Genomic DNA, 26,864 nt, shown 5'->3' on the forward strand with positions numbered 1-26,864 from the left:
GTTTGATTTGTCCATATGAAATAGATTTTTATTAATAATTGTAGCCATTTTTTATTTTATCTCAATTTTTTTTTTTTCGGGGGCGCTGCCACCGAACCCCCGACTATCACACAAATTTTTTTTCTACACCCCTCTTTGCCCCCCCCTCGCATGAATCCTAGCTACGCCCCTGCTCCCACTTGACTCAGGTTTCGGAATGGTATTCGGTGGAGAGGAGTCTGTCTGATGCAGTACGATCACAACGATGGAGAGAATTGATTTGATTAAAATTATTCGCAAGATACTATATGGCTTAATTGATACCTTATATATACGAATTCTGGTTGAGGAGAGAGTAGATGGAAAGAAATTGGTATTCTTCAAGTGTGCTGATTTTGTTGTATTCGTAGTTGCTGCACAGAAATGAGGTTTTTCTTATAACATCTAGCATCCATATTCCACCATAATGAAGCTGTTGTCAACTAACATTGCCCTTCCGTCAGTTATGATTTATGGAACATGGTTTCCACGTTCCATTTAATTCAAAATCAAAACGCAGTTATTGATTCCACGGATGAGCTTTTAAATAGCAAAAATAACATGGTATCAGGAAAGAAAGATAAAGAAAAACAGTTTTCTATTTTTGTTTTGGTTGACTTTTTCCTCATAGGATAGGATAACGATGACCCATGTTGTAGAAACCACTGTCCTGTTGTTTATGAAACACATGCTACTCTGCTTTTGGGGATTGGTTCAGATAGGACCATTAGAATGTTCTTACTACATATAACATATGTCGTCAGTTCTCTTCTCCGACTCAATTACAGGGAATTCATTGCACTTAATGTCCATGGTGATTTTTAGGAGATTCTTATACTTGAAACTGTCATGCTCGAAGTTGTATTGGCTTCTGGTTTCAAAACTCTGTGAATAGTCGTTCTTGTAATTGCTTTTCCAAAGAAAGAAAAAATCTTCAAAGAGTAGAGGGTTATGCTTGTAAAGATGCATTATATAACTCTTACCAAGAACATAAAATAAAATTACTCTTGGCTGTAGTAAGCGGCACTTTGGACTTGGATGAAGCCCTAGTGGAAATGTTGCTCTGACATGTATAGGAAATTCTATCTATCAAGGCTGTCTATCGATTCTCTTTCCATTTTTGTGTGCATTTTTGAAGGTTTGCTGGACTTGGAGCTGGACTTGCATGGGGCACAATGCAAGAATCGGCAAGGAGGATTATATTTGGTAGGCCAAATCCACAAGATGGCCAATCTGCACTTTCACCTTTCTTGTCTGAGCAAAATGCAGAACGTCTGGCCCTTGCATTGTGCAGGATGCGTGGTGCTGCACTCAAACTAGGGCAGATGTTGAGCATCCAGGATGAGACCCTCATACCAGCACCGGTATTTTTTTGCTTATCTAATCTTTTGGCTCAAGTACTTGGTTTTTACTAGAAAAACTGATCAGTTCCCTTGGTGATATGTCATCAGTGTAAGGTTATATTTCCGTTGGGTCCACAAATAACTATAACAATACTACACATGTCAATAATATTGCAGCACATAGCAACTCCATGGAGAACTAACTTCCTCCTTTTCACAAAAAGAATCTTCAATAAAATTCTCATTTTCTTTCCAACCAATATATTTTGCTCATTCAATTCATAATCTATGCAACCAATGGAAAAACATGGCAAGTTTTTTAGAGCAAAAGATTTTTTAGCATGCCTTTAGAAAAAAAACTATGACAAGTGAGTTTGATATATTTGTGGATGAGCTGTATTCTTTGACCTGACAGTTAGACTGATCATCCACTAACGTGGTATTATGGAAAGAATTTTAGCTAGATTTTGGATATTGAAATGTTGGCTTTTATGCATTATATTGAATTTATTTATTGTGATGTTGTGGTTGAAATCTGGCTTAGCATTTTCCCTGAATGGAACATGTTTCTGGCTTTACTTTAGTTTGGAGTTCTCTCTTTTATCCCACACTGGTAAGCAATTGTGTTCATCGCTATAGCCTGTGTTCATTTTCTTGGTTAAACAACATAATACCTACAGGTATTTGCATAAGATGTATCATATCCTTGGAGTGCCAATGTTTTATTGTTTATACCTTTTTTGTAGATTTTATCTGCTCTGGAGATTGTTCGTCAAGGTGCTGATATCATGCCAAGGAGTCAGTTAAACCATGTTCTCGACAGCGAACTAGGACCTGATTGGTCCTCAAAGCTTAGGAGTTTTGATTATGAGCCAATGGCTGCTGCAAGCATAGGCCAGGTAATTTTGCACTTATAGCTAATGCTTCTCCTTTCTCAATATCTAACTGGCACCTCTCATTCTATTTCCCTTCTGTTGGGCACTTTTTACTAGCTAAATGGCAAAGGATGGATATATGATGGCTTTAACTTGCATCCAAATAATCTTACAACAACAACAACAACTACGCCTTCATCCCAAAACAATTGGGGTCGGCGATATGAACCAAAAAAGAAAATCATTCTGGGTCTTCCACATGAATCCTTCTCCTCCAATCATTTCTATCCAATGCCATGTCCTCGGTGAGGTTCAAAGCATTCATATCCTTTCCTATCACCTCCATCCATGTCTTCCTAGGCCTACCCCGACCTCTTTTAACTAATATATTTTCCCATTTCTCCATCCTTCTAACTGGAGCATCATTAGGCCTTCGCCGAATATGTCCAAACCACCGCAAACGATTCTCTCTCATCTTATTTTCAATGGGTGCAACGCCTACCTTCTTACGTATCTCCTCGTTCCAAATCTTATCTTTTATTGTATTTCCACACATCCATCTAAGCATACGCATCTCAGCTACACTCATTTTTTGAATATGATGTCTCTTGGCAGCCCAATATTCCGTACCATATAGTAAAGCGAGCCTAATAGTCGTCCTATAATACTTTCCCTTCAACCGTAATGACATTCTACGATCGCACAACACTCCAGTTGCACTTTTCCATTTCATCCACCCAACCTTTATTCTATAATTTACATCTCCATCAATTTCTCCATACTTTTGAATGATAGATCCCAAATATTTGAAACAATCATGCACCGGTATTTCTTGCTCACCAAGCTTCACTACACTCTCATCACTACTTCGTTGCTTACTAAACCGACATTCCATATATTCTGTCTTACTCTTACTCAACTTAAAACCTCTTGCTTCCAATGTCTGTCTCCATAATTCTAACTTAGCATTAACCCCACTTCTAGACTCATCAATCAAAACAATATCATCAGCAAACAACATACACCATGGCACATTTTCTTGAATTGATCTCGTAAGCTCATCCATCACTATAGCAAATAGGAAAGGGCTTAAAACAGATCCAAATAATCTTAGTTTGCAATATTATGCTGCATGTGCTATCAAGAAATAATGTCACCTGGGTCTGGATATTGGATCCAGATCCAAATCCAGATCTGAATCAGATCCAACATGAATAGGACATCACGTTTCCTAGTTTGTGCGGTATCCTTATTATTGTTGTTTCCTAGTTTGTATAGTTTCCTGATTATTAATAATTCCTTTATTTTTCAGTTTCCTTCTTGTATAAGGAAATATACCTTTGTATTTTAGTTTTCTTATTGTATAAGAAAATAGGTATTGTTGTAAAGAAAGGACTGTATGTCATACTCTATAAATAAGACCATCATATCTCATGGTTCCTTATTGGGAATCGGTTCAGCAGCAGCTTCTTTTCTCTTCTTACTTCTTGAGAATGTTCTGAACATTGAGAGGTGACATATTTATTATGGTATTAGAGCTGGAGATCGATTTGATCTATTGAGGTATGTTCTAAGAGATCTTGGGTTTCATACCTTGTTTCTCCAAGTTTTTATCTCTTTCTTCTTCTTCCTCGTTTTCTTCCATTGTCCTGATTATATTTTGTTTCCAATCTTCTTTATGCTGCTGTCATATGATTAAACATATATTACTAGTTCTTCATTGATGTCAATATATACGTTTACACCAGGAGGGTAAGTTGGAGTATCCATATGACATAGGTTTGTAGGTTATGGTGGTAGGTTTTTTTTATTAGTAGTTTGTTGATGTACCTTTAATTATTTTTCTCTTTGGACAGCCCCTTTGTTCTGTTGGCCTTTAAACGTATCAATCACATCGTTTATGGATAGTCCCTTGCTGTATTTGAAAGAAAGTGATGCATGTGGTACCTGCAACAAGAAATGAGAAAGAGGAGGAAGAAGACGACGTGAGGAATAGAGGAGCAGAGGAGCAGTCCATGATTTCTCTCTTGTTTCGTTACCTTTTAATATGTTTATATTAGGGTATGATAGTTTACTTGAATACCCTTAATACAGAAATATTTTACATATGCAATAATATCAAGATGATATGGAACGGGATTGCGGATCTATCCTGACCCGATCCAAAACAAGGGAAAAAACATCATTTTCTAACAGCCCCCCTCAAGTTGTACACACGGATTAAATCATGGACAACTTGCTCTTTAGGAACCAGAACCTTGTACTTGTAAACCCTTTGGTAAAGATATCAGCAACTTGATTATTGGAGTTAACATATTTCGCTTCAATCTCCTTGTCCTCAATTTTCTCTCGAATAAAGTGTTGATCTATTTGAATATGCTTGGTCCTGTCATGATGTATATGATTCAACGAGATCTTGATGGCACTTTGGCTATTACAATATATAATAGAACATCCAATCCTCTCATTAAGGTCCGATAAAATGTATCTTATCCAATTGACTTCGACAGCAAGAGTAGCCATAGAACGATACTCCTCTTCCACACTCGATTGGGCCATAGTACGTTGCTTCTTGTTGCTACAGGATAATAAGTTGTTTCTCAAAAATACACAATATCCTGAAATGGACCTTCGCATATCTGGATCTCCTGCCCAATCAACATCTGTGAACCCAAAAATGATTAAAGGATCCCACTTATTTAGAATATACCGTAAACCATCATTGAGAGTACCCTTAATGTATCTTAGGATACACTTCACAACCTTCATATGCCCTTCTCTTAGATCATTCATAAATTGTGACACCTGGCCAACTGCATACGCAATATCTGGGCCAGTGAAACTCAAATACTGTAAGGCTCCCACTATACTTCTGTAAGTAGTTCCATCTTGGATGGGCTGACCTTTATCAACTCTCAGTTTCTCATTAACAGACATGGGTGAAAATCTGCTTGCAATCCTTCATTCCAGTCCTATTTACTAAATCTATGGCATATTTTTGTTGAGGAACATTCGGTCTGTTGTTGGATCTACTTCAACACCCAAGAAAAACTTAAGGTCGCCCAAAATCTTTCATCTGAAAACACCCTTTCAAGTATTCTTTCAACTAAGCTATATGTTGGTTGGAACTCCCACTCATCACAATGACATCCACATATATCAACAAAACGGTAATTCCATGCTTAGCAATGCAAGTAAAAAGGGAGTAGTCTTCTACCTAACTTTGTTGAAAGCCATATATGTGAATGTCATCAGAAAACCTTTAGAACCAAGCCCTTAAAGCTTGCTTTAATCCATACAATAATCTCTGTAAAAGACATACCTTAGTCTCTGGATCTCCTTCAGCAAAGCTCGGAGGTTGTTCCATATAGACCTCTTCTTTGAGTTCTTTGTGTAGGAAAGCATTTTTTATATCCATCTGGTGCATTCCCCGATTATGCATCATGGCGAGACAGAACACTAATCGAATAGTTCCCATCAATCTTTTGTCATAATCTAATTCGTATTCCTATGTTATCCCCTTTGCTACAAGACGGGTCTTAAATTGCTCTATGCTGCCATCTGCCTTTTGCTTTATCTTGTATACCCACTTGCTGTTAACAACATTTTTTTCAACAGGTCTCTCTACTATTTTCCATGTCTGTATTCAGTGCATACATTTCATCATTCATGGCCTTAATCCATCGATGACCCTTTGCCACTTATGAGTAATGTTTGGGTTCTTGGATCCCCATCATTACATGAAAGTAAACCTGGTAATCATGACTAAAGGTATTGTAGCTCACCCACTTGTCAATGGGATGACTCTCTTGTGGATCTGCACACTTCAGTTGCTGCCTCTGGTTCCACTGAGTCCTGGCCCGTATCATAAGTCTCCTCAATATTACCACGCTGATTTGTATCCTGTTGGACAACACTGGTCATCTGTTCTTTAGCTCTTCTATGATAAACCTGAACAAACCTTTTATCTTCACCGGTGGGTTCAAATCTTTCATGGCTTATGTCTATGCAGAGACTCTTATCCCTGCATAATCATCATGATGGTTCTGACATTCCACCTCAACATCATGCATCATGGACATATTTATCCAATCTTGCATATCATAATTATAGGAGTATTTTTCCATACTAGGGTCCTTTTCTAGAAAAACAAAAATTTTCTCATAAAAAATGACATGCCTCGATACAAGAATGCAACGCTTTACTAGATTCCAGCAACGATACCCTTTGTGTTCATCATCATACCCAACATACGTGCATATTAAGGCCTTAGGGAGGAACTTGTTACGTTGAGAATCATCAACATGCACATAGCAAACACATCCCCAAACTTTTAGTTTAGCCATATAGGGATCCTTCTTAAAAAGAACTGAATAAGGAGTCTGATTATCCAGAATCTTCATAGTAACCTATTTATAATGTGAACAGCAGTATGAAAAGCCTCACTCCATAAGACCAAACAAGTATGGCTCGCATGAATCCTCATCTTCACACTTTCAATGATGTGTCGATGCTTCCTCTCAACTATACCATTTTGTTCAGGGGTATGAGGGCGTGATTTCTGATGCAATATGCCATGGTTTGGCAAGTACTCTTTGAAAGCATTAGAACTATATTCATCCCCTCCATCACTATGTAGACAGGTAATGGATTGACCAAACTGATTTTCGACAAACTTGTGAAAGCGACAAAACAGGCCGAACACTTCAGATTTTTGTTTCATGAAAAATATCCATGTGTAATGACTATACCCATCTATGAATGTCACATAATATTTGGTTGAAGAGTAAGAAGCAATATGAGCTTGGCCCCAAACATCGGAATAAACAATTTCAAAAGGAAAAAAAGCTCTTTTATTTATAATTGGAAAGGGAAGATGATGACTTTTATAAACATGACAACTAGAACATCGACTCTTTGTCATCAACTTTTTATTACAAAAGGAGCCAGACACTAAACCAAAACTAACTAATGACTGCAAAAAGGGATGACCACAGTGAGCCAGCCGACGGTGCCAAAGATCAATCGATGAGCTTGAAGGAGAGTTTGATTCAGAAAATAGTCGAAAGTTTGTTTAAAAGGAAATGAAATCTAGGAGCGGCCAGAGGTTTGGTGAAGAAATATGCTAATTAGTATTCTGATGTAACATAAGGCAGATCAATGGTCCCATGTAGATACTCTTCTCTGACAAAGTGACAATCCATTTCGATATGTTTGGTGCATTCATGAAATGTTCGGTTGCTTGCAATGTAGATTGCACTCTTGTTGCTACAGCACGTGTGAGACTTTTGTCATTTCAACTCCCATGTCAGCCAACAGTCTTCTGAGCCAGACTACCTCCATTATTTTGGTGGCCATGACTCGGTATTCAGCTTCGGTTGACGAAAGAGAAACCTTCTGCTGCTTCTTGCATCGCTACAAAATCAAGGATTCACCTAAGAAAATGCAAAAACCAGTGGTTGAGTGCATGTTATTGAGATTGTGAAAATATCTCAAAAAGGAGATAAAGTGTGCTACAAGTACACCACCACCAATGTGCACAAATGCACAAGAACACTTAGAACAAATGTACACAAAGGTACAATAAAGAAACGCAAATGCACAAAGGCATACAAAATATAAAGAATTTTTATTGAGAAGAATGGAGAACAAAAGCTCCAAGAAGTGAGAAATACAAAGGGGGATCTCCCCTATTTATAAGAGGAAATGAGCCTTGGAAGGGCTCCAATAGCTGTTGGAGCCCCTCCAACGGTTAGAATTCTAACCGATGGAGGGGCCCAACAGCTAGTGTTGAGCCCCCTCCAAGTTGACCTAAGTCAACGAAAAATAAAAGAACAAAAAAGAAAATGAAAAGAAAAGAAAAACAAAAAATATTACAACATATTCGTAATTATGAATATGCGCAAAAAGGGGGAGAAATAACTATAATACCCTTGTGGGCTTTACAAAAAGATATTTACATATATCTAAAGATGTATATATATATATATATATATATATATATATATATATATATATATAAGAGATACATTTTAACACCCTCCCTCAAACTTAGGACGTAATGACCGAAAGTTTGCCAAGGAGAAAGTTGAATCTGGGTGAGCAAAGTGCTTTGGTGAAGAAATTTGCAATTGATATTCTGAAGTCACATAAGGAAGGTCGATGACTTTTTGTAGATATGCTTCTCTAACATAATGGTAGTCCATCTCAATATGCTTTGTTCGCTCATGAAAATCAATATAGATTGCACTCTTATTATCACAACACAGCTTTGTGGGTCCTTGGATTTGAATTCCCATGTCTTGCAGCAACTGATGAATCCAAACAATCTCCATAGTTGTAGAAGCCATGGCTCGACATTCTGCTTCAGTGGATGATAAAGACACCTTCTGTTGTTTCTTGCATCTCCATGAGACCAGTGATTCTCCTAAAAAAATACAAAAACCTGTGGCGGAGTGACGGTTATTTGGGTCACCTCCCCAATCTTCCTGTGCAGCATTGGCTTGCCCGTCGTCCTTTACGAGGCGCTTTGGGCACTGCCTGACGATATGTCTATCACCGTAAAACCAACATGTCACAACCGCACCCTTGTTGCTGTTGTTATGCTTTGTGAAGTTCTGTTTCTTTTCGGATTGATGGCGTGTCGACGCCTCACCTTTATCATTGCGCTGCTCATCCTTCTTGCCTCCGTGCCGACTTTGGTTGATGGGGTGAAAGGCTTACGCTGAGTGTCAACTAAGCGCTCGGCCGCCACATATATATCTTCCAAAATACGGGGGTTGTTAATTTCCACTTCAGACTGTGCCCATGACTGAAGTCCCACAATGAACCAGTTGGGCATGTCGTCTTTTGGCATGTTAGGTATCTCCAACATAAGCTTCTGGAACGTTCTGACATAGTCTTGCAACGAACCAGAGTGTTTGAGCTCACGAACCATCCGGTATGCCTGTCTCTACGCATTTCTTGGCATGAAGTAGTTGCGCAACTCCATTTTGAAGTCATCAAAGGTGTCTATCACACATTGACCCCTCTCCATGTCATTGCGTTCCGCCTCCACCAAGCGATAGCATCTCCATCAAGTAAGGCCGCTGCAGCCTTAATCCTCAGATCTTCAAGGGTCACATTCTGGATATCCAAGTAGTCTTCTACTTGGAACAAGAAGTTCTCAATGACCTTGCTGTCACGAGAACTATTGAATTTTGCGGGTCTTGACACATCAATCCTTGATGGCCTCTCACCATTTCTGCCATTTAGGGTCACCGTCCGCTGCAACGTACGGTTCTTCAACTGAAGCTCCCCTACTTCAGTCTGCAAGTCAGCCACTGTAGTCGTCAACGAAGTGACCTGCCCCATTAATAAGGTTACCTGCTCTTGCAGGCTCGCCACCACATCATTCAGTCCATTGAATGATTAACATGCGCGTGAAATCGCTTCCTCATGCGAAGTCACCTCTTCCACCAGCTTGTTAACAGTTGCAGCCAACTCTTCTTGGCCCCGAGGTGAACCCATCTCCTCAGCTTCGACAACTGCCTTGCCTTTGGTGTTGCGCAAGTTTTGATAATGCGCCACGATGTCTTGCTCACAAATCGCAGCCTGTCGGCGTGTCTGTCGACACCGACTCCGGAGTCCCTTCTCCAACACGAGAACGGGCTCTGGTACCACTTGTTACAGGCCTATTTCCTTCAATGGGCCAGCGCGGCGCGACGGTCCTTCCCCACCGCCGCAAGCCTATTTGTCAACTCGCTTGCCGATCGCGGAAGCTTGTAATCAGAGTGCAAGAGAGCAAGAGAGCAAGAGAGCAAGAGAGAGAATATAGAGAGAAATTGCTTTCACAAGAAGCAATCACAACGAGGGTGAACAAAAGAAAGCTCATCGCATTTACTTTATTCACAATTTTGCCCGCAGGCTATTACAGTTCAAGTATACGGGCTGCCCCTTTGGGGTATTGATTCACCTGAACCGGGCAACTTACATCAGACTCAACAAAAGCAAAACAGACTCTAAGCGCAACTGTACAATGTAAGTCGCAAGGGAACAATGAGAGTATTTTGTAATTTTTCATTTCCCACTCTTCATGCTTCTTATTGTAATCTTCAAAAGCCTTTTCTCTTTCTTCTCCCTCAAGAACCTTGATCTCCCCTTTCTCAAAGATAGTAAATTTAGGTTTGGGTTCAGGAATAGTTCCTTGAACATATCCCCAAAGACTCTTTCCTTTTATATGGGCCTCCATATTCCCGGCCCATACATGATAATTCACTCCATTTAATTTGAAGCCAAGAGAGAAGTGCGAATCCTTTTCGCCCATTAGAGAGGATACAAAGAGAAATAAATGCGTACCACAATGTGAAATGAGTTCCTACTTGATGTAGGAGGCTTCTAAAATATTGAATAAAGAACCGAGTCTTCACTCCAACCACCACAACTTAATGACATGCTTTTCGAGGTAATCTAACGAAGAGAGAAAAATGCACGATCTTCTTTTCCTTTGAGCCTAGCTTTGCTACCATGTGAAAATATCTCAAAAAGGAGATAAAGTGTGCTACAAGAACACCACCACCAATGTGCACAAATGCACAAGAACACTTAGAACAAATGTACACAAAAGTACAATAAAGAAACGCAAATGCACAAAGGCATACAAAATATAAATAATTTTTATTGAGAAGAATAGAGAATAAAAGCTCCAAGAAGTGAGAAATACAAAGTGGGATCTCCCCTATTTATAAGAGGAAATGAGCCTTGGAGGGGCTCCACTAGCTGTTGGAGCCCCTCCAACGGTTAGAATTCTAACCGTTGGAGGGGCCTAACAGGTAGTGTTGAGCCCCCTTCAAGTTGACTGTGATCATCGCAAATTTTTTTCTCTCGTGATATTCTCTCTTTTCCTTCTCTTTCCTTTCCAGCCTCTATTTCCTCTTTTTTGAAGGGAGAAAACAAAAGGACCGAAAGAAAGAGAGAAGAGAAAAGAAAAGAAAAGAGAAGAGGAATTACTTTGCGGGTCTTACTTGACTTTAATTTTGAAAAAAAAATTGAAATAACTCGCCTCCGTTTTTGAAATATTTGCGGGAAAATTGAAAGACGGGATCCGCTCGTCGGTACGAGGTTCGACCGTTCCTGGCGCCTTTACCAGGGGTAATCGAACCAAGGGTCGAATTCATGCCTTTTGTTTTGCTGAGAATTTATCTAAGAAATTATTCTAAGTCTAAATGCACAAAGAATCATGCTTGTGCAAATGCAAAGATGTATGCTCTTTTTGAAAAATGTTTTGAAGAATTTCCAAGTGTTTCTGAGATGAATCTGATAAAGTGAAGAAATGATTTCTAACTTAGAACTTAAGATTAAAGTTCTAAGTTTTTAGAATAATTAAGAGCTTGGGAAAATAAATCTAGATTTTGGAAAGAGATGATTTTTGAAGTTTGAGATGAAAAGAAGAAGAAAGGAATTTTCAAAGCTATAAATAGACTTTGAATCAGAATAGAAATGAAAATGGAATTGAATCAGAAGGAAAGATAGAATTGGGAAATCTGAATAAAATTGAGAAAATGGAATTGATTTTAAAAGTTGGAATGAAATCTGAATCCAAGATCTGGATTCTGAGTAGAGTTCAAAGTTGAATTTTGAATTTAGGATCTGAAATAAGAACTTGATTTGAAATCTGGAATGAAATGGAATTGGTTTTAAGGATTGGAATTAAAGTGGAATTTGGATTTGAAATTTTGAATGGAATTGGATTCAAGATTTGGAATCCAAGATGGTATTTGGATTTGAAATCTGAGATCCAAGATAGGGTTGGACTCTGGATCTTAAGATGGAATTGGATCTGAAGTCTGTGATCCAAAGTAGAATTGAATTCTGGATCCTAGAATGGATTTGGATCTAAAGTCTAAGATCCGATGTGAATTGGGTTCTGGATCCTAAAGAATGGATTTTTGGATCTGAAATCTGAGATCCAAAAGGGGAATTGAGTTCTGGATCCTAGAATAGAATTGGATCTGAAGTCTGAGATCCAAAGTAGAGTTGGATTCTGGATCCTAAGAATTGGAATTTGGATCTGAATCTGAGACCCAATGTAGAATGGGGATCTAGATCCTAAGTGGAATTTTGGATCTGTAATCCAAGATCCAAAGGTGGATTTGAACTCTGGAACCTAAAATGGAATTGGATCTGAAGTCTGAGATCCAAAGTAGAATTGGATTCTGGATCCTAGAATGGATTTGGATCTAAAGTCTAAGATCCGAGGTGAATTGGGTTCTGGATCCTAAAGAATGAATTTTGGATCTGTAATCTGAGATCCAAAGTGGAGTTGTACTTGGAAATCCGGATCCAAGTTGGGATTTAGGGTCTAATTTTAGATTTGGATTCTGAAGGCCCAAAGTGGGACCTTTAATGATGGATCTGGGTTTTGAAAACCCAGATTTAAAATTTCAAGTCTTGAGATTCAAATCCAAACCTTGATTGAAGATGAGAGGATCAGAAGATAACTTCAAAGTTAAGTTGGACTTTGAAATTGAATTTTGAATTTGGGTTGGAATTTTGGAGTTTGAATATAAAATGATTTTGGAATTTCAAAGTCAAATTGGACTTTGAAATTGAATTTTTGAATCTTGAAATGAGATAGAATTGGATTTGAATAAGATTTGATCTGAGAAAGGAAGAAGAAGAATCACTTGGAATTTTGAAAATGAAATTTTGAAAATATGATGCAATTCTATCTAAATGATGAATGAATTTAAAGAATTTGAAATTGGATTTTTGAAAAGCTATCTTATTCTTTAAATGAATTAAAAATGAGGTTGAAGATATAATATATCCCTGACTATGGTCATTGGATATATTATATAATAACCATATTTAAATTCAAGTGAAGAATAAAATACATTTTTGGTGCTTTTATAGAATTTAAAATGAAATTAACTCTCAATATACCCTGACTATGGCCATTGGTATATATATTGAGTTAATTTTAGGTTAAATTATGATAAAAGAAGAAAATATTTAAGGACATATGATGAATTTTGAAAATGGATCCAGTGTGGATCCAGTGTTATTTTGGAAAAGATAAAAATGCTAAGTTTTGTCCGCACCCTGACTATGGCCATTGATGTGGATCGTCAACTTAGTATCTGTTACCTCCTACGAAATGGTGCACGTGCCATTCGTGTTTTGCCATTGTGAGAATTTTTGAGAAATAAAGAAAAATGCATGAAAACAAACAATTCATGATATTCTACAATGCTCATTCATTCTACCTAAAGCAGGAAATATAAATTTTCATTAAGGTCTAGCTATTACAACAGGTAGAATCAAATTTACGACCCCAAATAATGATTTCTTTCGTACATTTCCTGCAAAACGGAGTTAGTATGAGGCCAAGATGAAGATAATGGAAAATATCAAGAGTCCAAATGCTTATAGTTAGATAGGGTATATACAAGATAATATAGGGATGTGAAGCTAGATAGGGTACCTAAGCAAGAGTAAAATTATATCAAATGTATGAACAAAGTTAGTATTAATGGGAAATGATAGATGCATACAATGAGAAAGCTTTTTATTTTATTTTATTACAACTAATCTATATAAGTGGGTTCACCAATGAGTGATGCTTGCTTACTTAACTGCCTATGGTCTAATTGTCATGAAATGCAATACATGATTTCTAAATATATGGAGGCCCGGCCACCTTGATCCTAAATGTAGGATATTCCCACATTTGAACGCCAAATGATAGGAATACGATACAAGATGTGATGGTAGTGTTGCAGCTGGGCATTACTGCTGCTTAAGACAGTGACATGGTGCCACAATGTGGCTGTATGAAAGTATGAGATGGGGAGCAGAGTGGCGATGGGTGTTGCAACAATGTCACCGAAGAGGTAGCTATGCTGGGATGAATGAGTGGGATATGAATCTGCTGCAAACACAGCAACAGAAAATGCATATGATAGCTGGGCTACCATGTAATATGTTCAAAAGGCTGTAAGTGTACTGTGCATAAAGTATCATGAAGATACAGGGGAGGGTAAATGCAGCAAATGCAAAGGGGGCTCTAGCAAGTGCAAAATAGCGCACAGTTGAAATGAATGAAGGTCTCAGCCTAAATATTGGAGGTGATTAGCACTTCTACAGGTGCCTAGGACAGGATTGCAGCAATGCCAAAACACTGTCGTGAGTATTGACAGGTGAAAACACGATAGTGCAGAGGTTAACTAAGCAGCTGTATGGATATTGCCTTTACTGTAGGCAGGTAAATGGGTGACTGTGTAACAGTGTGGAAGCTGTGCCAAATAATGGATACATGAAGCTGTATGTGCCATTTGAACCACACACGCAGAAAGGAGGTGGTATGCTAAATGGCAGGCCTAACATGTGATGTTACAAAACTGTAGTATTTCTTTAACTACCAAATCAATGAACGTGAATGATTTTGATGCAGGAAAATGTAGCTCTCCTTCGAAATGATGCAGCCATCTATCTCTGTCTAACTTTCATGTTATGCTTCCTGCAACATTTGGTAAAAGGCCATTGGGCAAGGGGCTGTTTGGTTGAACCCAACCTTCATTGTCACCCATGCAACTTCCTGTAACTATCCTGTGTTGTCGACTTGTCCCTCCCTCTAATGAGGGAGCACCTTCAAAATCCCCATGAGAGCTATGAAAGATATAAACCGAGTAAAAAAAATGACTCAACCATAAGATTTTCCTCTTGTAAGAGCTTCTGTCCAGAATTTCAGGCAATGCTCAATCAACTATTAAGCCCATCCATCACATTACATATACACAGTCCCCATTACAACCATTATTAACATATAGCATACAGGAGTCTATCAGAATGAACACTACAGGAATGCACAAATTCTAAACCAAAACCATTGATCCACATTAGTCACAAAAGTTTGTTAGTTTAAAAAAAATGCTGATCATGCCAGCCACAGACAGAGATAATTGGTGATGCTGGTTGAAAGAAGTGAATGAATGCTATTTCATCGACCAATGATGTGATCAAACCTCGGTTTTCACATGCTCCGAATTCAAAGCCTATGTTTTGCACTTTCAACAGGAAATTAACATAAAACTTGATCTTCTTGCTGCAATATCAATACTCAGAACAGTAGACAGATTTCAGCATATACCCTCCAAGGCACATATTTGAATATGTTCATCAAAATGAAACCTTCTTAAGAAAACTTTCCGATTTTATGCATTTCAGGAAGCATTGACGGATGAAAGGTTTAAGCACCAGGCTCAAGACTTATTGAATTCCTGAACATCTTAGATATGCACTGCTGATTTGATCTCAAGGATAAGGACTGTATTGCTATTAAGGATCTCTGGAACCTCCACAGTCTTAAATTACATGGCAGTATGAGAAATGAGATGAACTATCATTATAATGCTGCTATGAGGGAACTAACAGTTGACATCATGAAATGAACCAGCAATGAAATGCTGGTAACAGTTTTTTTTTTTTATGGAACTAGAATTGAACCAGCCACTAAATGGGGATATTCTGATAATAGCAAAAGCATACATAGACCTATGTACGATATATAGACCTTATAAAGACTATCATACAATGATTTATAACCAAAACGTAATGATCATGATGTAAAATGAAAATCAAGATACAACATGGCAAAATTATTCCCTGTTAATATCTGATAGTCTGAGTTTAAGTAGATATGTAAGACTCAATGAAACATTAAAGGAATCAACGAGGGTAAATGTTGGAAAAACTCATGATAAGAAGGTAAGAGGACAGATAACCCAAGTCGAGGGAAAATAAAGAGGGTAAATATGTGTTACAAGCATTGAACCGGAGTAGCCATCCTCGCCAAGCCTCTGATCTTCAGGAGTATATGCTAATAACGGTCCAGGCAAATGACTTCAATAGCAAATGCATAGATGGCAAAAATGATTCGAAATCGAAAATGCTGTGGGAAATGTCATCCCTGAGCAACTGGGTTGCTGAATGACCCAACAAAATACCGAATCCTCTCTTACGAAGATACGATCTTAGGTATAATACAAAAGCTATTTTCATCATTCTCAAACATAAATTGCTGGAGTAACAATAATACGTAGCAAATGATGGACTGCAAAATGTTATGAACAGGAAATAACGAAAGGAGATTAAAAGGGTGAATGAGAAATCGACCAAAGAGCAAATATAAACAGGATCTTACTCATGCATAGAATGAGGAGATCCGATGAAATGAGTCATGAAAATGAGTGTGGGGATTTATGAGATCCCTTTGCTGTTGCACGAGATGGGCCAGAGTTGCTGTAAGCAATCTGACACCATCTATGGTGCGTAAAAGGGAGATTAAAACGGAATAATGAAAATGGTTTAAGGTAACAAATACGAATAATCAAAATAAAGCGATGATGAAGACCAGAAATCTGGCGTAAAAGAAAAGGACATCATATGAAATAGAAAATCAAAAGAAAGGATAACATGGTTACTTGCCTGTAGCTTCGTAGAGATAGCCGTCCTCCTTTGGGTTAAGATGATCGATGGAGAGGATTAACGAATGTCCGGTTGATCCTTTTGATTCCACTTGCAGATGTTGCTTGATGATGAGTTTAATGTATGTCGATAACAGCTCAGAGGGAGGAAATTCGGTGAAGGTCGATTGTAATGGATGCCTCCAGGAAGGACAACTGATGGATGCTCGATGAGAAGAGATATCGATTGAAGACCTGATGCGTGAAGGTAGGGGATCGGCACCAGAGGAGAAAAAGGAGATGATCAAAGTATGCTCAAGAAAAGTTGCTGCGTGAAGATGGGTTGCAGTGGATTTTTGTCGAGAAGCTCGATGATTGGGGTGAAAAGATGCAGATAATGGGTATCAAATGAAACTGGGTGATCAACAATGGTGGGTATTGACTCTCGACCCCTTGAGAGTCGCTGGGAGCCTCTTCTTAAAGGGCTAATGGATGTTTCTAGCGGAGGTTCGTTGCGGATGTGGGGTGAAGAATGGGGGAGTCGGTTTTGAGATCGACGATGGAGAGAGGAGAAGAGGGAAGTGCGGGAAAGGTTTGTTGGAATTTTTGTGATATTTCCTAAAAGAGGCTACCCTTTAAAGAAGCTTTTGTAAGAAAATGTTTTTCAAGTGAGGTTTTCGGCAAAATGGCTTCAAAAAGCTTGAAAACCATTCATTTTCCTTATAGTTTTTTTCTAATTTTTTTTTATGTTATTTTTCAATTTTTTTGTATTTTTAGATTAAAATCCTAAAGTTTTACGAGAAACCAGAGATTAAAACTAATTTTTGTGTTTTTGTAAAATATTTACAAAAGGGAATTTTTCTGAGTTATTTTGAGAAAAATTTCTTCAGAAAATGGATTTGTGTCCGAATTTTGAGAAATATTCGAGGTTTATAACTTCGAACTGAGAAATATAGGGTCGAGGATCCAACAGAGTGCCGGATGAGCTGCCCGAGCCTTTCAAAAACATTTTTTTGGTATTTTTGTGATTTTATTTTGGAAATCGGACAACGGGGCTCAGATTTGAATTTAACATACTAAGTTCAGACCCAGAGTTGAATTTGAATATATCAATGTGGAATTTAATCCAGAAATCTGAAGAAAGACTGAAATTTAGCTTTGAAATCACTTTGATTTTCTCAAAAATAGAGTCAGGGGCAAAAGGGTCATTTTTATAAAACTTTGAAAAATTTGGGATGTTTAGATTGACCTAAGTCAACGAAAAATAAAAGAACAAAAAAGAAAATGAAAAGAAAAGAAAAAGAGTAAAAATATTACAACATATTCATAATTATGAATATGCGCAAAAAGGGGGGAAATGACTATAATACCCTTGTGGGCTTTACAAAAAGATATTTACATATATCTAAAGATGTATACATATACATATACATAACATATATATATGTATATGTATCCCTTTGTAGGTATATATATATATATATAAAAGAGAGATACATTTTAACAGGGATCACCTTCCCAGTTAGAATCAATATAAGCAATCAAGTCTAATAATGATGAAGCAGACAAGAAGAGGCTTTGAGAAAGAGAGGACTTAATGTATCTAATAATATGCAAAACTGCTCCCATGTAACAAAAGTGGGAGCATGCTGAAATTAACTACTTGTGTGTACAACGCGTGCTATATCAGGTCCAGTAATTGAGAGATAAGAAAGTGCTCCAATAAGCTGTATGTAAGGAGTGTGATCTTCAAGAGCTTCTTCATCATCAATTCGCATTTTGGTGTTCACAACCTCTGGAGTATCAACGTTTTTATCATATGTGATTCCGACCTGAAAACAATATCAAAAGCAAACTTAGATTGAGATAATAAATAACCTCGAGGGGAATAAACAACTTCAATTCCTAAAAGATATCTCAATAAATTTAGATTAGTCATTTCAAAATGATTTTTAAGAAGCTTTTTAATGTTTTCAACTCCCCGCCACATAAAGAAGAAAAAAAATAATACCTACATAAGAAATCTTAACAAATAAACCAGTGTCAGTCAGGCAAGTTCTGAATCCAATATCGAGCATAACATAACTAAACCTGTCATCTATGTCACATGGGTGCGGGTGCGACACGGGTGCAACTCAATTTCAAAAAATTTGGACACGGGGACACATGTATATATATATATATATATATATATATATATATAAATATCTAAGACCAAGACTGTACTGAGCACAGTCTGGTAAAGACTGTACTGAGCTTGGTAAAGACAGTCTTGGTAAAGACTGTGCTCAACACAGTATGGTAAAGACACAGTCTTGGTAAAGACTGTGCAGAGCACAGTCTGGTAAAGACTGTGCAGTCTGGGTTCTAAAAGTATATATATTTTTAAAAAAATATATAAAAGATAATTTTTTTAGTTTTTATATATTTTTTGTCCTAAAAAATGGACAAAAATAGACTCGGTCAAAGTTGACCGAGTCCAAAAAGTGGACGGACTCGGCCTCGACTCGTTGACCGAGTCCGACTCAGCGTTGACCGAGTCCGAGCCGAGTCCGAATCCGCACCCGTGTCCGCACCCGTGTCGGGGTGTGTCAACTCGGGTGCGACGCCTCCTTAGCCGAGTCCGTGTGACATAGCCTGTCATACCAGGCTTTTGATGCCTGTTTAAGACCATAAAAAACTTTTTCTAAACGAAGAGCTTTACCCTTAGGAATACTTATACTAGGTGATGCCTCCATATATACTTCTTCAACTAGGTTTTCATTGAGAAAAATATTTTTGACATTAATTTGAAATATAGGTTATTTTCTAACAGAAGTTAAGGCTATTAAGGTCCTAACTGTGGTCATCCGGACAACTGGAGCAAAAGTTTCTTCGTAATCTATACCATACTCTTAGGAATATCCCTTGGTCACTAATCTGACCTTATATTTTTTCAAGAGTTTCATCACTTTTGGTTTTAATCTTATAAACCCACCTACAACCTATAGGTTTCTTTTCTTGTGAAATATCTTGAATAGTCCAAGTGTTAGCTTTTTCTAAAGCTTCTAATTCTGCCTTCATGGCTTCTACCCATTCAATATGTTTTTTGGCTTGAGCATAGGACAAAGGTTCTATATACGAGTGTATTAATGCAATAAATTTCTTATATTTGGGAGAAAAAGATTCGTAGGACATAAATTTACTAGGAGGTTTAGAGTCTCTAGATGACCTGTTTTGTACTTCTAAATATTTTTCTAGTGCACATGGAAGATTGGATTCCCTATGTCTGGAATATTATAAACAATTGATGTCCCTATGGGTTTGCTCTTCATTAATTACATTCTGTTATATATCTATAATATCTTGACCATCATCAAGGTCACATTCATAGTCACAACTATCAGACTTTGAAGTCAAATCTATCAGAAAGGAATACTCGGTAATTTTCTTGGCCTTTTCAAAATAAAAAAAACTTTCCTTTTCCAAGAAGGATACATTTCTTGACACACAATTTTTCATTTTTAATATCAGAACACCTATAGCCTTTTTGGTTATCTACATTAACCTAAGAAAGCACAAGGAATGGCACGGCAAAAGAGTTTATCATTCTGGTTAGTGAAGACAAAACATTTGCATAAAAAAACTCTTAATCTAGAATAATCAAGAGTTAATTTAACAAGTTTTTCAATTGGGGTTATATTTGTCAAAGAAGATGGCATTCGGTTAATGAGATGGGTAGCAGTTAGGGCTTCTTCAGGCCAAAATTCTTTTGGTATTTGGTTTGTTATCAATAAGGTCCTAGTAGTTTCTATAATGTGTCTGTGTTTTCGTTCGGCCAAACCATTTTGTTGTGGTGTGTGAGGGCAAGATCTTTGATGTGTGATGTCATATAAATTGAGATAATTCATAAATTCTTTTGACAAAAATTCTCCCCCTGAGTCTGTGTGGAAAATAGAAATATCATTTTGAAATTTATTTTTAACTATTTTGTGAAATGTTTGAAAATGCAAAAAGACCTCCAATTTATGTTTAAGTAGATCCAAGTATGCCTAGAGAAATCGTCAAAAAAATTACATAATATGTGTATCTGCCTTTTGATATGACTGATGCAAAACCCCAAACATCCGAATGTATTAACTCAAGTGACCTAGATGAAACAAAAGTTCTATCATGAAATGATAATCTCTTTATTTTACCAAGAATACAATCTTTACAAACAAAATTTTCATAATTACAAAATTTTCCTAAATTTAGAAAATGTTGGATTTTGGATATATGAGGATGACCAAGTCTTTTGTGCCACAGATCCAAGTTCAATTTCTGAACACTATAACAAAAAAGATTTTTGGGTAATTCCAAAAAATTCATATAATAGAGTCCTCCTTCTCTATGGCCTTCCCTGACTGGTGATCCTGTACCCATCAATCATGAGAAGAGAAAGAGATGCTACACCCATAATCAGATATTTGAGAGACAGACAAAATGTTTAAATTTAATTTGGGAATATATCTAACTTTTGGGATAAAGAATTTTTTGGGGTTTTGAAAATTTTTGAAATTTCCTATTCCTTTTATTTCAAGAGATGTACCATCGACTGTGAAAACATGACACATTTGAGTTGTTATGACATTCAGACAAACTATTACTATTTGGGGTCATATGAAAAGAAGCACTAGAGTCAAGAAGCCTAGGAGAGTTGTTGAGATTGAAAAAGGATGAAACAATTGCTCTGGCTGAGGCTTTAGTTGAGGAAGATGCTCATTTGAGAAGAGATTGAAGAATTTTCATTACTTGTGCCATAGATACGGGTGCATCTTGATTGCCTTGGTCTTTTGATTCTTGTGATGAACCGACTGATGCAACTTTCTTTTCATCTCTTCTTTTTAATTTGGGGGCATTGAGGCCTATAATGTCCTGGTTTATGACAATAGTGACAAATCACTCTCTTTTTGTTATAATCACTGCCTTGTCTACCGAAATGAAGCGGCATATAAGTGCGCATATAATTTCCCGATATAGATACGGCTAGAACAAAATCCTCTTCATTCTTTAGAGCATGTTTTTTTAGCCTATTCTCCTCCATAGTTAATTTCTCATTCGTGTCGACAATAGAGAGAACTTTTCCTCTATGTAGAATGGCTGATTTAGTGGTTTTAAATTGTGACCTCAAACCATTTACAAATTGGTAAAAATGTTCCATATCAAGTTGTTTTTTGCGAAGCTCGATATCTTCATGACAATGCCACTTTGGCTCAAGAAGAGCCAACTCTTCTCAAAGTTCGGACAATTCATTATAGTATTCTTTAATACTTTTGTCCCTTTGGGTCATAGTTCGCACTTTGTCTTGTAAATTGCACACATGTGCAATATCTTTTAAGAGAATACATATTTCTAAGGTATTCTCAAGCCTTATTGGCATGCTCAAACTTTGCAAGGTTAGAGCATTTCTTGATATTTACGCTATTAATTAGCCAATACATGATCTTGGCATGCCCCTGTTAAATTATGTAATCTATTTCATGTTCTTCAATATATATTATATATATATAAGGTAATACATATACATATATTATATATATATGTATATGTATCTACTTATTATATATATAAAATATATATTTATGTATTAATAGCCATAGGGGTAGTTTTGTTTTTTTCACGCATATTCTTTTTCGTGAATATGCTTGTAATTCTTTTTTTGTTAAATTCTTTATCTTTTTATTAAATAAGTTGTACTTACCTTGGGAGGGGCCAACACACTAGTCGTTGGACCCCTCCAACGGTCACATTTGTGACCGTTGGAGGGGCTCCAACGACTATGTGTGGAGCCCCTTCCAAGGCCCCCTAATGCCCTATAAATAAGGGCCCTCATTCTTGTATTAGGTATGGCTTTGGGTCAAAGCCCAAGCATTCAATAAAAGCTTTTTATTCTTTTAGTGCATTTGTGAGATTGATTTGTGCTTTTGTGCACAAGTGTTCTAAGTGTTCTTATTGTGCATGTGTGCACGTATTTGTTATAAAAAATATTAAGGTCTTGATCTTAGTATCTTGTTGAAGATACTTTCACATGGTATCAGAGCCCCGTTGAAGAAGGAGGATCGTACGTTTCTTCATTTTTTTGAGTGCCTCGAAAAACGTGCCTTCAAGCTATTGGAGTTTGAAGTGGATCATCTTCTTTGGGCAATATTTTAGAAGCCTCTTTTGTTAAGAAAGACTTGAAAATCTCTTGAGGTACGTGTTATTTTTCATCTTCTATCCTCTCTAATGGGCGAAAAGGACTCCCACTTTTCCCTTGGGTTTAAACTTAATGGTTCAAATTATCATGTTTGGGCCGGAAATATGAAAGCCCATATTAAAGGAAAAGGGTTTTGAGGGTATGTTCAAGGTTCGATATCGGAACCCGAACCAAAAATTACAATCGTTGAAAAGGGGGATATTAAGATCCTTGAAGGGGAAGAAAGACAAAGGGCTCTTGAAGATTACTCAAGAAAGCATGACGAATGGGAGATGAAGAACTTCAAGATCTTGTCTTGGATTTTTTCATCCGTTGAAACCAAGATCAATGCCAACATTGTTAAGTTCAAAAAAGCTTCTGAAGCTTGGATATATCTTGAAAAAATGTATACTTCAAGACTTGTCACACAAATATTATCTCCAAAAGAGGGGCATTGACCCTCCGACAAAATGAGATGACTATTCGGGAATACTTTGTCGAGTTATCTTCCATTTGGGACGAGCTTGCTATGATTGAACCAAAGTGGAGTGGTGAAGCGATCGAATTAAGACATAAACAACTTGAGGAAGATCGTTTCTTTAATTTCTTAAATGGACTTAGACCCGAATTTGAACAAATTCGGTCCTCTCTTCTCTCTGCTTTCACATCTCCCTCAATTGAAGATGTTATCATTGAATTAAGTGGGGAGGAAACCCGTATGGGAATTAGTAAGAGTAATCCTAGCGTTCTTGCTACCTCTTCTACTCAAGAAGACTGTGAAGGGGTGAATGCCGTGTCAAGACCAGGGAATAATGTGAAGGCCTACAAACCTCTTCATTTCAAGAATCAAGGTCAATGAGGAAATGATCGTTATGGAAAAAGAGACTATAGCAAGTTAAATTGTCATTTTTGTAAAGAACCAGGGCATATTAAGCCTATTTGTCCAAAATAAAAGAAATTTCTTGCAATGACTATGTTATCTCAACCAGAGGAACGACCATCATCATCAAATGAGTCTCTTTCTCTTCAACAAATCGTAGAAGCTTTATAACCTCTTCTCAAGGGAGGCATTTTTGGAGCCGCTGTCTACCTCCTCACCTCTCGGTAAGACATCTTGGCTTTTAGATTCCGACGCATCTTTTCATATGACCCCAAGTGTTTGTTCTCTTTCTGAATTTTCTAAAAAACTCTCTTCCATTTTTTGTCTCAACGGTGGATGAAACACCTCTTGAAATTAAAGGAATAGGCGATTTTGAAAAACAAGATTTTTTTATTTCAAAAATTCGTCTTATATCAAAACTAAATTTAAATTTACTTTCGGTCTCAACTCTCGGACCATGGTTACGATATAAAATTCTCTTCTAATAAATGTTGGATTCAGGATCACCGGTTCGGGAGATTGATTGGGGAAGGCTCTAGGAGAGGAGACCTCTATTACATTGATTGTCTCCAATTTCTTAAGAATCAATTTTGTAATGTTGTTCAAAACAAAGATATTCATGTATGGCATAAGAGACTGGGACATCCCAACATTGTTAAAATCTCTTATTTGCCTTTTATTAAACATCTTTGTAAAGGAAATTTTGTATGTAATGAATGTATTCTTGGGAAGATGAAAAGTCTTCCCTTTTTTCAAAGATCCATGTTTTCAACAAAACCCTTTAAAATCATTCATTCTCATGTATGGGGTCCCGCACCTGTGATATCTAAAGGAGGATTCTCATATTATGTAATTTTCGTGGATGATTATACTAGGTTTTGTGTTATATACTTTCTTAAACATAAACATGAAGTTTTTTCAATGTTTGAAACATTTCATATGATGATTTTAAATCAATTCAATGGAAGTTTAAAAATTCTTAGATCCGACTCTGGAGGTGAATACCTTTCAAATGAATTCAATAGTTATCTTGAAAATTACGGTATTCTCCATAAAAAATCTTGTCCGAAAACCCCACAATAGAATGGTTTAGCCGAACGAAAACATAGGCATATTATTGAAACAACTAAAACTTTTCTCATTTCGCAAAACATCCCAAAAAAACTCTGGGCTGAGGCAGCCCTTACTTCAATCTATCTCATAAATAGACTTCCATCAAAAAATTTAAATAAAATTTCTCCCTTTGAAAAATTATACGAATTAGAACATGATTATAGCAGGTTAAGGGTTTTTAGATGTAAATGTTTTGTCCTTACCGATAAAAATGATAAGCTTTCCCCAAAAGACATTCCTTGTGCCTTTCTTGGTTATTCGGAATCCCAAAAGGGTTTTCGATGTTATTATGTTAAAAATGACAAATTGTATGTTTCCAGAAATGTGAGTTTTTTGGAAAATCTTAGTGGTTTTGAAAGCCCAGAATCACATAATGAGAATGTAGACTATTCTTTTCTATTTGAACTGTTAGCCAAAGATGATGATACTAGTGATAATGAGTCAAGTCAGAATGACTCAAGTGATAATGAAATTGAGGAAATCATTCCTCTGCTCTCCTCCTCTGATCAACATATCGATGAGGGACCATCTAGAGATCCCATCACCTATGTTCATAGAGATAGAAACACCTTCCGAAGTGCTCTTGAAAAATATGATGTTAGTCAGACTGTTCCTCAAGGTGAGGAGAACCTACGTAGGACCGAAAGACATAGGAAAGCTCCCTCTAGGTTCATATCGTATGACTCTTTTTCACCCAAATATAGAGCCTGTCTTAGTGCTATCCATTCTTACGTAGAAGCTAAAAACTTTGAGAAAGCACGAAAAAGTTCTGAATGGATAGTTGCGATGAAAAATGAACTCGGAGCTCTGAAAAGAGCCAAGACGTGGGAATTTCAAGACCTTCCTAAGAATAAGAAAACAATAGGGTGTAGATGGGTATTTAAGGTTAAAACTAAGAGTGATGAATCCCTTGAGAGATATAAGGCTCGATTAGTTGCAAAGGGGTATAGTCAATAATATGGGATTGACTATGAGGAGAAACCTTTGCCCCTGTGGCTCGAATAGTCACTGTCCAGTGTCTCATAACTGTTGCTTCAATCAACAAGTGAAACATCTATTAAATGGACGTTAAAAATGCTTTTCTAAATGGCTATCTGAATGAAGAAGTTTATATGGATGCCCCACCCGGAAAGGAAGCCCCCAAAGGGAAAGTGCTTCGCCTTCGGAAAGCACTTTATGGTTTGAAACAAGCCCCCAAGGCTTGGTATGATAGGTTTAATTCTGTAATGTTAGAAAATGGTTTTTCATCCTATTTTACTGATACTGCTTTGTTTGTTAGAAAATCCAATGCAGGAATTGTGATCTTACTGTTATATGTGGATGATATGCTCATCTCTGGTAGTGATTCTAATGGAGTTAAGAACATAAAATAAAATTTGAAAGATAAATTTGAAATGTCTGATTTGGGTTTTCTAACTTATTTTTTGGGTATTGAAGTAGCATACTCTCATAGAGGGTATTTCTTATCTCAAACTAAGCTTGCTTCTGAGATCATTTACAGGTCAGATATTACGGATGAAAAGGTTTGCGAAACTCCTGCTATAGTAGGAGCTAAAATGAAGATTGATGATGGTGTTTCTCTTTCTGATCCTACTCTCTACAGACAACTTGTAGGATCGTTGATGTATCTGAGTATTACCAGACCAAATATCTCTCATGCAGTTCATACTGCAAGTCAGTTTCAGCATGCACCAACATCAGTCCACATGAGTGCCATCTTGTGAGTCGTAAGATACATAAAGGGTACTCTAAATAAGGGAGTTTTTCTGCCATCTTCTTCTGATTTAAAATTAATTGTTTATACTGACTCTGATTGGGGAGGTGACCCAAATAACCGTCACTCCACCACTGGTTTTTATGTGTTCTTAGGAGACTCACTGATTTCGTGGAGATGTAAGAAGCAGCAAAAAGTGTCTCTATCATCAACTGAAGCCGAATATCGTGCCATGGCGACTACTACCATGAAAATTATGTGGATCCATCAGTTGCTAGAAG

General features: G+C 37.1%; 1 protein-coding gene across 1 annotated transcript in view; it reads left to right on the plus strand.

Annotated features, from left to right (window-relative positions):
- Positions 1 to 26,864, plus strand: part of ABC1 (ABC transporter 1) — a 53,882-nt gene that overhangs the window by 1,190 nt on the left and 25,828 nt on the right. Inside the window, exons 2-3 of the mRNA XM_089982568.1 lie at positions 1,157 to 1,382; positions 2,108 to 2,260. Coding sequence (XP_089838694.1) covers positions 1,157 to 1,382; positions 2,108 to 2,260 — 379 coding nt within the window. The remainder of the gene's footprint in view (positions 1 to 1,156; positions 1,383 to 2,107; positions 2,261 to 26,864) is intronic.

Source organism: Nuphar pumila, chromosome 12 (genome assembly GCF_984573655.1).
Source record: "Nuphar pumila chromosome 12, dmNupPumi1.hap1.1, whole genome shotgun sequence".
In the NCBI taxonomy this organism is placed as follows: domain Eukaryota; kingdom Viridiplantae; phylum Streptophyta; class Magnoliopsida; order Nymphaeales; family Nymphaeaceae; genus Nuphar; species Nuphar pumila.